This window comes from Grus americana, chromosome 2, assembly GCF_028858705.1.
Source record: "Grus americana isolate bGruAme1 chromosome 2, bGruAme1.mat, whole genome shotgun sequence".
NCBI lineage: Eukaryota > Metazoa > Chordata > Aves > Gruiformes > Gruidae > Grus > Grus americana.
In genome coordinates this window covers 162,118,306-162,133,988 of record NC_072853.1, presented here as the reverse complement: position 1 = coordinate 162,133,988, position 15,683 = coordinate 162,118,306, and the positions used below count along the sequence as shown (strand labels likewise).

Here is a 15,683-nt window from a genome sequence, read left to right as displayed (position 1 = left end):
CTCTAATCATAGAATCACAGAATGGTTTGGGTTGGAAGGGACCTCAAAGATCATCTAGTTCCAACCCCCCTGCCATGGGCAGGGACACCCTCCACTAGACCACGTTGCCCAAAGCCCCATCCAACCTGGCCTTGAACATTTCCAGGGACAGGGCATCCACAGCTTCTCTGGGCAACCTCTTTCAGTACCTCACCACCCTCACAGGGAAGAATTTCTTTCTAACATCTAATCTAAATCGACCCTCCTTCAGCTTAAACCCATTCCCTCTTGTCCTGTCACTACACTCCCTGATAAACAGTCCCTCACCAGCTTTCCTGTAGGCCCCTTCAGGTACTGGTAAGCCACAATTAGATCTCCCCCGAAGCCTTCTCTTCTCCAGGCTGAACAATCCCAATTCTCTCAGCCTGTCCTCATAGCAGAGGTGCTCCAGCCCTCAGATCATCTTTGTGGCCTCCTCTCGACTCTCTCCAACAGCTCCATGTCTGTGTTGTACTGGGGCCCCCAGAGCTGGATGCAGTACTGCAGGTGGGGTCTCACAAGAGCGGAGTAGAGGGGCAGAATCCCCTCCCTCGACCTGCTGGTCATGCTTCTTTTGATGCAGCCCAGGACAATCAGCCTTTGCACCACAAATCTCCACATATTAAAGAAAGATGGGATTAAGTCAGTGCGCTTACACTTTCTGTTGGTTTCATGTAGGCAAAGATATAAACATGGACAAGTTACAGATGTACAGAAAGATAGTTTCAAAAGCAGGAGAAGTTGTGGAATTAAGATACTGTGCTAGACAGGTATGCGGAGAGGCTGGCATGCTAAACATATGGAATCAAAGCTGATGGAGATGGGTAGAGTGATTCAGATACACAATGGACTTGACTTTGTCATCCAGCTATTCCAAAACAGAGAGCACGATCTGAAAAGCACCCAAGAAAAACTGAAGTCACACAGAGCAACATGATGCATTTTTTAATCAGTTTTTCAATCACAATGTAATTTTTAAAACCAACACACTCAGACACAGACATTTAAAATTATTTGTCTACAAAGAGGAACAAAAGGATTTAAACAACTCCAGTAAATTCTGAGCAAATCTTTTCTGATCTTCTCTTTGGGAGTCCACTCTTCAGCTGACTTATAAATTTTGTTTGCTTCTATTTCGCAAGACAAGAAGAGGTCGGGTTGTAGATAACCTTCTGTTCAAGCTCAGCGTATCTTTTCAGAAGTGGACGATAGAGCTAAAAACAAAAAAGAAATAATTATGTCTAGGTTGAAAAATTAGATTTTTAACTCATGCTGCAGCTAAAAACCATCTTCAGACCTGAAAAATGCAGCATCTTTGTAGGTACCTGAAGGCTTGGGGGTTTTCCCCCAATTTGCTCAAGAAAATGCTGCAGAGTCTTCCTTTTTCAAATGTCACAGTCCTTTTTACCATCTCCTTTACAGCTTAATTTTATGACATGCACAGGTCGTTCTTATTGTGGCTGCGTTCTCGCTATAAGCAGAAGTCATTACTGCCAGAGGAAGCAACTCTGCTAAAGTCACCTCTCCCAGTCCGACATGCCCCCTCGGTAATAGCTGTCCTGATCACCCAGGCAGAACTCCTGTCCTTGCCTCCCTCCGCTACCTCAGGATGGATCACTGCCTCTGTCCCCTCCTCCTCTGCCTTGCTAATAAGCACACTGCCACCCCCCAGCACAGTCAAGCACCACTGTCAGAAAGGTCCTCCTTGGCCAATATGATGATCACGGCCTTCTAAAATACACTTCACACTCCCTCTCCCGCCCCCCTCATACTCCAGTATCTATTTCAGCTTCTTCTCTCCTTCGCATCTTTCAGAGCCATGACTTTGCCCAACTATGAGCTACTTCATGGCCAGGCTCCTCATTCCCTGGTCCCAGGCCCAAGGAGACAAATGGAGATCCAAGTTCTTTCCACAACTACACAAAGTATCTGAGTAGCTTTTTGTACTTCCCTAGCTAGAATTCTCCATGAATTTTTAGATCCACAATTGTTACAACCATAAAAAGAAGAATCAAGACTCAAACGTATGCAAAACCCCAGATTCAAACACACCCTATGCTTTTGGATATGGGCAAGATCCATGTTGGGATTTGTTTCATTCTTTACCTTCCCCTTCCACTTCAAAGTCATCACAGGACATATCACAGAAGATGAGCTGCTTGTATGTGACTAGGGTACACAGCAGAAACTCTAATAGAGCCTAGCCCCACTGCTGGCTCCAACCCCAAACTGTACTTCATCTAGATCTCGGAGATACACTTTCTTCCTTATCTCCTCTTTCTGGTTTTAACTCTCCATCTAATAAAATCAGCAGTTTGACAAGCCGTACCAGTACAGCTTCACTCATTTGCTGGCTCGAGCACAAAGAAGGGACTGCCAGGAGCCAGTACGGGGTCTGGTACAGGCTCGAGCAGTCCTTAGAAGGATGCCATAAGGTCACATCCCTGCCGCAATGAATTCCAGGGGCCGCCAGTCTCGTCTACGAGCCCTCTGCACTGATGTTATTCATAATCAGGGCAGTCTCGCTCCTGGCTCCAGGTTCAGAGAGGTTATAGAGCCATAATGAATCATACCCAGTAAACTGAATTACTGCTCCCATGAATAAGTGAGATCCAGCATTTAAATGCATTTTATCCTTTTCCAGATAAGAGCCACAGCCGACAACTGTATATGCACAAAAAATTCAAGAGGAATATGTTTCAAGTGTAAACTATGAGGCCATAGGAAGAGACGGGGTTGTTCTTGCGCAGTTTTATGCCCGGTCCTGCAGTAGCCTCAGTGTCTATAAACAGTCACGCTTTCTCAGATGAAAGAAAAAAACCCATCACACAGTTTTCTTATTTAGGAAATAAAGAATTAGCATCTTTTGTTCTTGTGTTTCAGTTGATGGCAAAATATCCAGTTTCTGTGTTTCCCTCTTCCTGAATGACACTTTTTATCTCTTCATTCCCACTTCCACCTTCCACAATGGCAGGGGAGAGTGGCTTAATGGACAAATTCTGCCACAGCAGCCTGTTTTCATCAACTTCTCCCTCACCAATCGGATGTTACAGAAGTTGAAGTACATTTCTTCAGCAGATTAAGTATATCAAGAGGAAGAAGAGAAGGAACACCTACAGCAAATGGAAAGAGACACCGTTCGCTAGCCAAGGCCTGATCAGGACAGCTTTAAAACCCATCTCACAGTGACTAACTGAGTCTTACTGTGTCTTAAACTTACACTCATTAAAACAGAGAAACCTACTCACTCCTACTTCTGCAACAGACTCATTCAGTGAGTCCGGGCAAGTCATTTAACATGTACGTGCCCCAACTCCTCTTCTCCACAGGACAGCGATACTGAGATCCATGAGGATTTATGCAGATTTATGGGGTTAGAAAAGAAAATGCACCACTATTATGAAATGGCACATGACTCAGCATGGTATTTTTAACTAAGTACATGAGGGCCTTGGGGCTCAGTGAAGTGCATATATACATTCTTTTCATGTTCCCAAAGAATGTTATTGCTCCCATTTCTACTAAATATGCACATCAGAATAAACAAAATATTGAACCGGCAACTATGGCTATACTGGGAGTATCAGTATGTCAAACAAAAACGGCTCCTTTATTCACTGAAGCATCTATAATCAAGCCTCGCTATTTCTTACTTTGCTATTCTGTAAATTTGATAAACCCTAGGCGCTTCTCAACAAAGATTCAGCACAACAAAGCTGCACTGGTAAGCGAGCTCAGGCACTGAGAAAGCAGGTTCCATATTACTTACCCAGCAGTATTTTTACAAAATACACAACAGTGCATTTACTAGAAGGCTGGGAAGTATTATTGTTCATACATCACTCTAAATTAAAATGTGTCAAAATAAATGAACCACATTTACTGATACAGTTTCTTTTCCTGTTTATTTGACTTAAGCACTTAGCTTGCTAATTGAGAAAATTCAGGCATTTGCAATAAGCTTCCCAGCCATTAGTGTAAACGAATGCTGCAGTATGGACCATCTGAAAAAAAATGCAAACAAAAAATTAAGAATATTCCTTGTACTCTATTCTTGTTCACATGGGGTAAAAAGCAGCGCAGTTCAGAGGGCTAAGCCAAAGTCTTAAATTCCTCTTCCTCAGGGAATTTGGCTGTAATACCACCAGTACATCATGGCTGATAAGCGCAGCAAGCTTTTCACGAGCAGTGTTTTACGTGCCAGCTTGACACCAGCTGAAGTTTGGGACCAAAGCAGTGCAACTCCCATGAAGTACGGAGAAGAAAAGACAAACCGCACCAACTGAGAACATGGCCTGAGCACACACAGTAGTGTCTGTGAAAGATGCTTCTCCACGTCTGCCGTGACTGAACTGCCACTGCAGAACCTCGGGCAACTCCTCCTAAGCGATTCCAGGAGCCTTTTTCCTGAGGCACTTATATGGATTTAATTTTATAATTGAGGTCCAAAGGGAATAAAGAACTCTCAATGATGCATAAAAACTCAAGAACATCATTTTCCTCTCCGTCATAGCCTCAAACCTAATATATCAAACCATGATATTTAACAAAAGTAATTACATGTATCGCAACGTGAACCTTATTGTTGTCCATAATTTAATTATTGTCCTTGCTATATTACAGCCTTTTCTCCTGCTTATCTCTGTAGCCTACTCCATGACATTTACAAACCCTCCACTTCTCTCCTGGGACAATTTGGCCACACTCCGACAGTCCCACAAATAACTAAGAAAATGCTGACAAAAACTGCATTATAACAGAGAATAACTTAACCTGCCCTCCCTGGAAAATGGATTCAAATAAACATTACCTTGCTCTCTAGTCCAAATCAAATACCTCATCCTCATACCATATCTCACCATAGTACGAGCCTATGAACTCAACAGGGCTTTCACTGTTTCTTCGTACGATATCTGTGACAAAGGGACATTGTTCCTTCCACTCCTTAAAGGCAAAACCAGCTACAAATTATTACTACAAGTGACAATCAACATGGATCCTGCTATCTCCTGCAATGCCATGTCAGCCAATTGATTGGAGCAATTCAAAATTTACAAATTACAAAGATGATACTGACGTTTAATCTACCCTGAATAGATTAAAATTAATCAGTCCTTCGCAAACACTTGCTACTTTTGATAGGTTCCTTTTTTCTTTTAAACCAAACTCAAATTATGTGAAGAGATTTAGTTAAGAAAAAATTATCTATTTTTTATATCATAGCGGTTGTTCACCTTTCTTGAAACAGAAAGAATACACTTAAAGCAGAAAGAATATAACAGTGTCCAGAAATACTCTGAAGACTCCCCCAAGGAACCCACCTCAAACAGTTACACTTTATTTACTTTGGATATTCATTCTGTAAGCCTATCTTAATCAGTTTAATAGGTTAAAAAAAATATAAATATCGGCTTCACAAATCGCCTTAATCAATCTCCCATCAATATCTATTATCATATTTTTGTCGTTGTATTATTATTACCTACTTTGCACGAAATTACCAACCTAAACCAATTCTAGAAAACAACCTCTCTCCTCCAAAATCTAACTCAACAAAAATATCATTATTTTAAATCAATAAATAGGTCATTATAACCTTCTGGGTAATAGGGTCACTTCTATAAATCCACCTACTTACAAGGCAATTCACCAACGTCAAGAAAACCTGTTAGGTCTACATTTTCCTTCTTGAATTTTTGCAGGATTAATACATCTCAGTAGAGTCAATAATGCAATCAAAAATTACACATCCAGAGGTAGTGAACTGCACTACACCTACTCCCTACAAAACCCTACAGGACAGTATTACAATAAATCTGACACTATGTCATAAGCACACAGCTTGTACAAACACAAGTGATCAACTCCAGATAATCATGTTCCCTCTCATGCTTTTTTGCTTAATTAACCAACTAGCCAACCATCTCTGTTTTAATAGATTACTAAAATAGAGCTGAATTCTAATGCCAGAATAATAGATTCTATCTGTTAATATATATTTATTGGTCTAGAATCTCCTGGTTATTTCTGTCATGCTTTGTGGTTCTGATTAATCTTTTTCCTTTGCGGGGGAGAGGGTGTAAGGAGGCTCCAAAAAGGTGAGATGACTCTCTAATTTTTGCTGTTCTGAAAACAGGGGAGAAGAATTCATTAGGTCAACCCACAGATGACTGACTTCAGTTAGCCTGGTTGAGTAAGTGACCAGAGACTATAACCTTGATGCTTACCACCAGAATACCTTATGACATGTTTGGGTATTGACAGAATTAGAAGGAAGCTTAAGTTGGGTGAGCCTCCACATTCTACAAATATACTGTGAAATCAAGATGGTCTGCTACAGGATAAAATCACTTTTTTGCCAGGCAAGTCGGAACTTGTGGGACCTCAGTTTCCACTAGCTATTAACTCATCACCCATCACAAGCTCTACTTCTCCCATCTTGTGACCATACTCTATTTTACCTGCCCATCAGCTTAACTGAACCAGAAAAGCTTTTCCTTTTTGAAATCACATTCATTATCACGAATGATCCTTCAGGAACCAAAGAAACACTTTTCGCATTTTTGGTTCCTAGAAAGCCCGACTGCGTGCATAAGCCTTGGCAATGAAGCTACATCAAACTGTTGTTTGACCTCTGTCTGTAAGAGGTTTTCCTCCCTCCAACGATCTAACATATGTTGCCTCTGACCTACACCAGGAAGAGAGGATGAAAGCAGAGCAGATTACTGTGCTATGACCTGTTTTTTTCCCACCCTGCCAAGATTTAGCTGTAGTCGTCCAAAAAATGTAGGGAAGCGGTCTGGGGAATTTCACATTGGTTAGCCAGACTATTTCAGAAGAGCTCCTCAGTGAGACAGAACTTAACCTCAGGATGACTTTGAAGTTTATAAAAAGAACCGTCATTTAAGTGAAAGCCTCTAACCTCAACGGAATGAAATTGGATGGACAGGGAGATGCAGCTCTGTAAAAAACAGAATCAAACTGACTCATCACATTATGAATTTTTAGTGCACTGTTCATGCTAACACTCTGTATTACTGACAGGCCCTCTGGCTTTCTGCAGTTTCACAGCCATGAAACTAGCCAGAGAATCCACCATCAACAGCAAAATTATAAGACAGGACAGGGGAAAAAAAAATGGTGTGGAATACGTAATTGCAAGAAGCTGCTTTTAATGGAATGAAGCTGGCAAGCTAAGCTAAAGCGCAGGAATGGTTATTCCTTCACATGCTGTTTGGCCACTAGCTTCTCTATCATTCACTCCTATCTAGTGAGGCAATAATTCACTGCTGTACATCATTTAAAACCAATAAAAAGATGTGCTATGAGAGCCAGGTCTAACCAAGTGGAAAAGGAGAAGAAAAGTATCGAGAGGGAGATAATTAACTCTTTTAGCTTCCAGGCCACTTTGTGCAGACAGTAAAATACAAAGAGGCAAATGAATTCCCCACTGATCTTTCCAGTTAGGTTAGCTGGGCCCCCGCAGGGGTACAAGGTGCTTGCTGCTCTTGCAAGGCCCCTGTGAGTGACAGCTGTATTCCCTGCCCTTGAGTTTTATAGCTGAAGCAGCATCGGGGGTCAAAAGCAGGTCTCGGAGCACTCGCCACCTCCACACAAGCCAGCCTGGCAGCTTTTCAGCAGACAGCATTTTTTGGGGGGAACAGGGCAACAACGTGAGGTTGAATCGGACACCGGGGATCTGCTCCTGAAGTCTGTTCCCTGCAGCCTGTTCGGCTGCAACACGCACGATACAGGGCATTGCTGTTAATTATTTTATCTTTTAAAATGAGGGGGGAAGGTTGAGTAAATGAGGTCAGATCAATCAAGTTTAAATTATTCAATGTCTTAATATTTCTGAAGGGGACTTCTATTCGATTACTGAGCTCCTCCATCTCAGTTAATAATTAAATAATACGCTGGCAGGCACAATGCAGCGTGATCATTTCTATTATTACTCATGATGATATCTGGTGCTCCACTACACATGTAGCTGGGAGTTAGTAGTTTTGGCAGATCATTAATTTCCCAGTTTAAATAAAAGCTTTAAAACCTTGTTGCCTGTAGTTAGGGCACATCCAAATCTCATAAATGGAGAGTGTAAGGCTGTGTTGATGTCAAAGAAGTTTGTGCACAGCTGAAGACAGAGTTAGATTCACCTTTGGTTATTTAAACTTGTGTTCTCTAGGAATTTTGCTATATTGTATTTGTTTTTTATTACCGGACATTATATTTCAAAAGCTGTTGTAAACTAAGGCCTTTAGCACCTGATAGCGAGAGGTGCAGGGTTGCACTGGAGAGCCCGAGACAACGATTCCTTCCCTGGTTTTACAGAGGCTGGCACCACATAGTTACCAACAACAACAATTTCTTTTGCTTTATCTATGTGGCCCCATAAAGCACAAGCTTCACCTTCAGATGCGCCAAAATTCCCAGGATGGGCACAGTACCGAAGACCTGCACCTACTGAATCCTCCCAGTTGGCACGCTTTCCAGCTGGGAGCTACAAGTGAAGGTATACAACTGCTGAGAGGAAGGATTTTTGAGGATGTTTTGCAAGAGGCCAGAAAGCACCGTCACCACACCTTTTTCCATGCTGCTTGCTTCAAACAAGTCAAGACTATTTTGTCAATATTATAAGCTACAACCTGACAGAACCTGGATCCAAATTCAACCTATTTGATAACTTTTTCTGTCCCTTAAGGAAAAGACATTGCTCTCTGATCACACTCAGTTAGGAAAAATCACTCTCACAGACCTGGTTGGAGTAAATCAGATTATTGCATCATTACAACACTAAAGATCTCCTAAAATCAAATCTATCTTTACAACAAGGAGCAAGAATTGTGTAACCAAATGTTTCTTAAATTAATCTATTCTACTAGAAGAATTAATAAGCCACTACATTTTGAAGCAGAGAGGAAATGAAAAGGAAAATGGTATTCCCAAGCTTGCTCACCTCCTCAGCCCCGGCGGTTGGTGTAACAGCCAATCTAGGCTCCGGTGCTAATTTCACGACATCAGCCAAGGACACATTCGTCTCAGCTACAAGGCCTGCAATGAGAATCACAATCCTGATCAATGCAAAAAGCACGATGAGGGATGTGCCCTGACTCCCTGGCAAATTAATACATTATATTGATCTTCCCTGGTCAGGTCAGCATTCAGGATTGAAGGATAAATGGCAGAAGATCTTACATTCCTACACACTAGCCCGGGAAGTGAGGACTCTGTGATTGAGTTTTTGCCAATCACTCAGTTCGTACCCTGGAGAATAGTAAGCAGCAGAAATGCTACTCAACAATATCAGTAATTATTTATGGTTACAACAATACAGTAAACAGCAAGGAAAATATGTGGAAGCGAGGGATTCAAGGACAAAATGTGACTAAATTAAAAAGGAAGAGAAATGAAAACACTGTGAAGAAAATATGCTACAAATTATTAAATATATTTATATATAAGGAAGCAGAATAATAGGGGAGTTCTGCTACTACAGCATTTTGCTTTGCGAGTGAATCACAGCATTTCAGGAGCTCCTTGTTATACCTGCTAAGAACCCCAGGCTAACTGCGGAACACCCTACTTGTAGATGTACACTGTACTATTATTAAGGAGCCCTTGCCATCAATATTTCATTTATATTAGCAAGTCTTCACTTTTACTCAATTCCTTTGCCCGGCCAAGAGTGAGTCAGCTGAAGGCATCAATCAAAAATGCCATTTAGAAAACACACACAGCAAGCCCCTGGGGCTTGGCTGGCAAAGTACCTGAGCTAAGGAGTCCTTCCATCAGCATGGCATCTGAAATCTTCACTCAACCGCTCCATCAACCAAGCCTCAAGATTTCACATGCCAAACTGGCACAGGGAATACACATCTTCCATATGTACGAAATAACTGCACAAACTTTAATGACGGCTTCACGTTTCACATGCATTCATGGACAAGGAATTTGCCTGCAGCGTTAGGTGCTGGGAAGCTTCTGGTGGCTTCTGAAGCAGTAGGCAAAGTTTCAGTACAGAGAAAAACAGTTTGGAAACTTGGCCCCCAAGGTGGAAAAATGGTCCCACTGTGGCTTCACACATACCGATAATCTAAGAGTACTGTTTGCACTGTCCTGCAAAAGTGTACTTTGCCTGACAGAAGCCTTGTGTCTTTTCTGGAAATAAAGAGGAGAACATGCTGTGTGCATTAAACACATCGACTCGAGTTTTGGCTGTGCAATTTTCTGTGCTGTTTTCAAATGCAAGAGAGCATGTAGTCTTCAGATGCTTTAATGTGACAGCAGAATTTGCTTCTAAAATTAAAACTTGGCTGATTTCTTCTGATGGCTGATGTTATCTTTTCCATGCTTGTTGCAATCCCATGATCTTACATGAACTTCTACAGAAGCTATCCATGCCTTAAGGTCCAAATCCTAAAACTTCTAATCAGAAAAACTGAGGCTAACAAAAGTTGGCCTAAATAAGGACTTCAGAACTCAATAGAATCATAGAATGGTTTGGGTTGGAAGGGATCTCAAAGGTCATCTAGTTCCAACCCCCCTGCCATGGGCAGGGACACTCTTCACTAGACCAGGTTGCCCAAAGCCCCATCCAACCTGGTCTTCAATACACATTCCTTGATTTGTTTAGCTGTAAGATATTAGAAACAGTTTTAAAATACATGAATAACATTTCTTGCCTGGGATGCAACTCTTGAAAGGCTGATGGCCCACCCTTAACACACACCTGCATGCATTAATAGATATAAGTTAATTAACACTTTAAATCCAGGACTTGGACTGTTGCATTACAGGGAGTGATGTAGTACAGCAAGCAAAATGACTGGTCAACATAAGAGTATCCCAAGATTTATGTTTTTACAAGAGAAAGCACATACTCAAGCATGGAGCCCAGCACACCTTGCATATCCTTCGTTTTGATGTTTAAAAGCTGAAAGATACATATAGGTTTCATAACAATTACTTGGCCAGCAGTATTACTGGTCCTGTCATCCCTGCCTTCTCTGATCTTCTTTGCTAGGATTGATTTTTTGGTTTTACCATTTCAGCAATCCAGTTTACAGCCTGGTCCAGCCCCGGGCAGCAGGCTGCACCAGCACCTTCAGTTGGCTGTATTCTGCCAAGAGTGGCCATGGAGGTAGCAACTCAACACATTTAGGTCCTAGACCTTCCCCTGCCAGTATCAAGTTTCCAGGCCCTATCCCTTCGTTGAGAAGCAGCCACCAGGCTTGAATTATAATGCAAATGTTATTCTTGGGCCTGATCCAAGCGTACCAAGAGCAAAAAGCCACCTTTGACCTGAGTGACCTTTCAGTCAGATCCACACAGCTTTATTCTCCCCTCATTTTCAGCAATGTTAATCCCAAGTATTAACCAACTGAAATTAAATGCCCAGACTGCTCAGAAGTATCTCCTTACAGTCTTACCGTGAATTGCTCTGTAAGCACTTCCTAAACAAGCAGAGCTGGTGGTATCGATAGTGTACACCGGTGCATTGAACACGTCAGACAGGACCTGAGAAGTATCAAAGCATCGGTTACGCATGTCCATGAAAGACAAGGCATAAGCAATTCCCTACCACTCCTTAGGAAAACAAATAACTACCGTACAACCCAGCCAAGCATTTGGGTACCCACGGAAAGAAGCACCGCAGGCAACGGTGAGTCCTGAACTTGTCACACAACAGGGTATTGGTAAATCTGAGCTAGAGATGGAACTGCAGCCAGGAAACAAAGTCCTATTTCTCTCCAGATCTCTCTACTGCAAGTTCAGAGGAGTCTGGATTCAAGCATCGTCTCCCTCATAAGCCCACACAGTTAGTCCATAACAAAGGCTTACATCAGGGCAAGGAGATGTGCTCAGGAACCCACAAATGGTGCCTGTTTTCTTCCATTGCGTTTACGGCTGATAGAAGTGGGAAGGAAGGAGAGAGGAACAAGTCACAGCTCCTCAGTTCTCAACTTTGATAAAACGAAAGCTCCAGCAGTATGAAGGACTGCTAAGTCTGTCTTCTTCACCTTCATCATTCCCATCATATTAGGGTTGGCAGGAAGAATGACACAGGAGTTGATTACACAGTCTCTACATTTATCAGGAATTTTCCTGTATTCGAGGGATCCTTAGCTATGACGATATACCAAGACACTTTTAAATTGGCTTGAGCAACAGAAAGAAAATTTTACAGGCAAAGAATTTGTTACGGTACCCAAAAAAGTTATTCGACCACACATTGTTCTGCACTGAAATCAACACCAGGCATCTTGCATTCACTGAGTACGTGTGCTCTTCCCCACAGCGTAGGTTTAGGAAAACAGATACAGAAGGGGGAAAATGAAGACGTATTTGGATAGGGACACAGAAGGTTCAATTACTCTTTTCCAAAAAACATTGTCAACAAACTCTTTCCATTTTGGTTTCACCACCTCTAGGATTGCAGATACCCCTCAGGCTGAGCAACACAAGAAGCAGGTAACAATTCAGCTTTAACTTGTGCTGGTTTTATTACTTTTGCCAAAGGGGACGGTGTATCATCCAATTTACATCCATACAATCGAGTCTACAGTAAGGCCAGAGTGTCCAGGAATCCAAACCATTTTGATTAGTGATCTGCAACCCCGATCCAGGAATTTACAGCCCTACTGATCACGCGCCCCAGGGCTTCATAAAAGACGACTAAGAAATTCAATCCATATATGCTATAGAAAAAAAATATTATGTGACATTTCTAAAGGATTTTGCCTCTTTCTCTGAGAGTTTGTGGGGAATCCACAAATCAAAACCTTTGAAAATCACCAATTTTAATAATTTTAAACAAAAGTGGCTGGCTGCTAACTAGAATCCAATGACAGCCTGAGCTTATACACTTAAAACACTCTCTTCTGGTAAGATAGACAAGTCAGTATTGCCTAACTTCACTTGCAAGCAAGCACTGAGCAACACAGGAGCTTCAATGCTAGAGGACAAATGGAAAATTAATCATGGTATCTATTAAAAAGCCCTCTGGAAAGGATAAGGTCACAGAGTGCTGGTTCCACTGCCCATCCTGCCAGCCAATACTACTGTATTGTTTCAGCACATTCCCCAACTGTTTCTTCATCTCATCTCTAATAGGTATTTCTTGTCTTAAGCCTGAATTGTACATTCCTTCGGACAACGGAGGGTTTTTTTTTTTTTTTAATCTCCGCAGAGCCTTATACAATGCAGCTCTATGCTGAATGCTAATAAGTGCTGTAATACTACAAATAATAACTACCTTTTGTGCCACCTGATTATAAAATTAAAATTATTCAAAGTTCATATATTTAGTAAGTCATTTGAAATTGTGGTTTCTCTCATGAATAATTGTAAAAGAAACTGTTAGAGGTTTTACTGTTAAAAATATTTCACTGTGTTTCATGTGGTCATTAATCAAGCACCACATATGTTATAAAAAGCTTCCCAGAACCATGGAGAAAACTGCCCTACTATATATATACTATATATAAAAACCAGATTTTCTTAAGTTGCATCCTTTGTGGTATAAAATATAGGAGTTACTGAATGTTGATTAATTAAATGATAGTCTTTTGTAGCCCTGAAACAAATTATCCAAAATTGACCATGATAAGGGTGGAAGCTGTTATTCTTCATGCAACTGATATGGTTTCTGAGGTTTTGATTAAATTAAAAAGGAGGATCCAATTAACCAGTGATTGAATTAAGTGGATGACACTGTATTGATCATATTATTTTAAGACACTTCTAATGAGTTTTAAAAGCAGCTGTATTGTTACAGATGAAGAGCAAGCACCACAGCCACCGCTCTCTTTCAGCTGTGGATGTTGCAGAATTACATGTTATAAGAACATTCAGTTCTCTGTCTTCATTCCACAGCAAGGAAATCCTCCTGGCACCTAAATTAGAAATACAGCTTTAAAAACAAACTCATCCATTAATCCAATCTCTTTCCTGACATATTCTTAGCAGAATTACTCCAGTAGGGACCAATGTTTTAAGCAATTAACATATCAGTTAATTTTCCAACGTCAAGTTCCTAAGCAAAATAACCAAAGCAGATGAAGAGAAGTGACATCTACAGGCAAAACATGCCAAATTTGTTGTGTTCCAATCAGCCGTACAACCAATGGTTATACAAACATGTGGTTTAGATGCCTTACGAGAGAGAGAGCTCTTTGCTCTTCAACCTCCATTTATTCCAGCTCTGGTTTTGCAGAGCAGACGAGCTTCCTTTCAGACGATTGCAGGTGTCAAAGAGTACGGTGCATAGTCGAGGCTGGCCTCTAGACTCTCTCTGGCTGATGGAAAGGGATTGGTATTTCCAGAAAACAATTCCCTCTGTATTGACTAACTTCAGTGCCAGGACTTAGCCCAAGATGAAGACAGATGCCTTTTGGTGTAAACATCTACCTCCAGGCTCAGTGTCTGCACCTCTAGTCAAAGGGGAGCTTGTCAAGGCACTCGGTGGAGAACAGAAAGCTCTTTGGCTCACCCGGAGGGAGACATCCACGTCTGATAAGTTAAAACACCATCCGGTTTCCTTTGCGCTGTAACTGACTGGATGTCCCCTGACTATTGCCGGATTGACAGATGGTATACAGACATCACACCGCAGATGACTGGATTCAGGCAAGATGAATCCCAACCCAGATGTTTAGTTTTGTGACAGCAAAAGCCAGGCGAGAGGCCTCTCGCCATGTGTAAGCAAGGCTTTGCCGTATCTCAGCGGGAAGAACAGAGAACTCCGTTCTCAAGGAGGCAGAGGAAGGATCTTAACCAGGGCTGCGTGTGCAGAACAGCAGCAGAAGAGGAAGGTGGGAAGAGGGAGGACAGACTATACAGAAGCATCTTCCCCTCAATATGTGACACAATGCTAATAAGTAACTCAGAACAACAAGGGCAGGGTTTGGGGGTTGGTTTGGGGGGTTTTTGTTTGTTTGGGGTGCGTGTGTTTGAGTGCTCAGCACCAGTAAAATTCCCCTCTAGTTTAAATCCATGGTCCAACTTTGATCCGAATGACAAAAACTACAAAAATCTCAGGTATCGTATCAAGTCTCTTCTTGATTTCTTTGCTGATTGATTTGATTTAAGTGATGAGACCTGGAAATCACCAGTGCTTCAGATACACATTCATAAAATGAGTCAAGTGTAAAAAAACCTTTAAAGTTCAATACAAAATTAGCATTGGGCTAACGGTTTCCACACTGAACCTGAAGAAAAGCCCCAAAGACCTGCAGCAGATTCACAATCCCATATCCACACCTTCCTGTGCCGCTGCAGTGATTTGGATTCAGTACATCAAAATAAAAATGCAGACATAACTAAAAGTTCAGTTCAAAGGATTTACTTTTCTACTTACCTGTAAGATCTTTTTATTGTGGGATGCACCACCAGTAGCCAAAATCCTTGTTCTGGGCACTGCAATGCAATACAACATATAGATCAGACATAAAGTGCACATTGTTGAGATTTGCACTACTGAGCCAAGCAATGAGAACAAGGAGGTGGGAGTCAGATGGTCTGGGCTCTCTCTCTAATTTACCTGCTGTAAAAAAGGAGATAAGACTAATTACCCACCTTTCCAAGGCACATTAGAACACTTCCTTAGAAGAGGCAACATAAATATTGCAGATCTATTATTATTATAGTGCTATCAAAGTCAGGGA

General features: G+C 41.6%; 1 protein-coding gene across 4 annotated transcripts in view; it reads right to left on the bottom strand.

Annotated features, from left to right (window-relative positions):
- Positions 1-948: 948 nt before the first annotated feature.
- Positions 949-15,683, bottom strand: part of XYLB (xylulokinase) — a 95,208-nt gene continuing 80,473 nt past the window's right edge. For 3 of the 4 annotated variants that reach the window (XM_054817450.1, XM_054817449.1, XM_054817451.1), the window contains exons 16-19: positions 15,377-15,435; positions 11,448-11,535; positions 8,975-9,069; positions 949-1,232 (exon numbers count right to left, since the gene is read on the bottom strand). In XM_054817450.1, coding sequence (XP_054673425.1) covers positions 1,149-1,232; positions 8,975-9,069; positions 11,448-11,535; positions 15,377-15,435 — 326 coding nt within the window. In that variant the 3' untranslated portion in view covers positions 949-1,148. The remainder of the gene's footprint in view (positions 1,233-8,974; positions 9,070-11,447; positions 11,536-15,376; positions 15,436-15,683) is intronic. The other variant, XR_008575955.1, reaches the window with a different exon arrangement.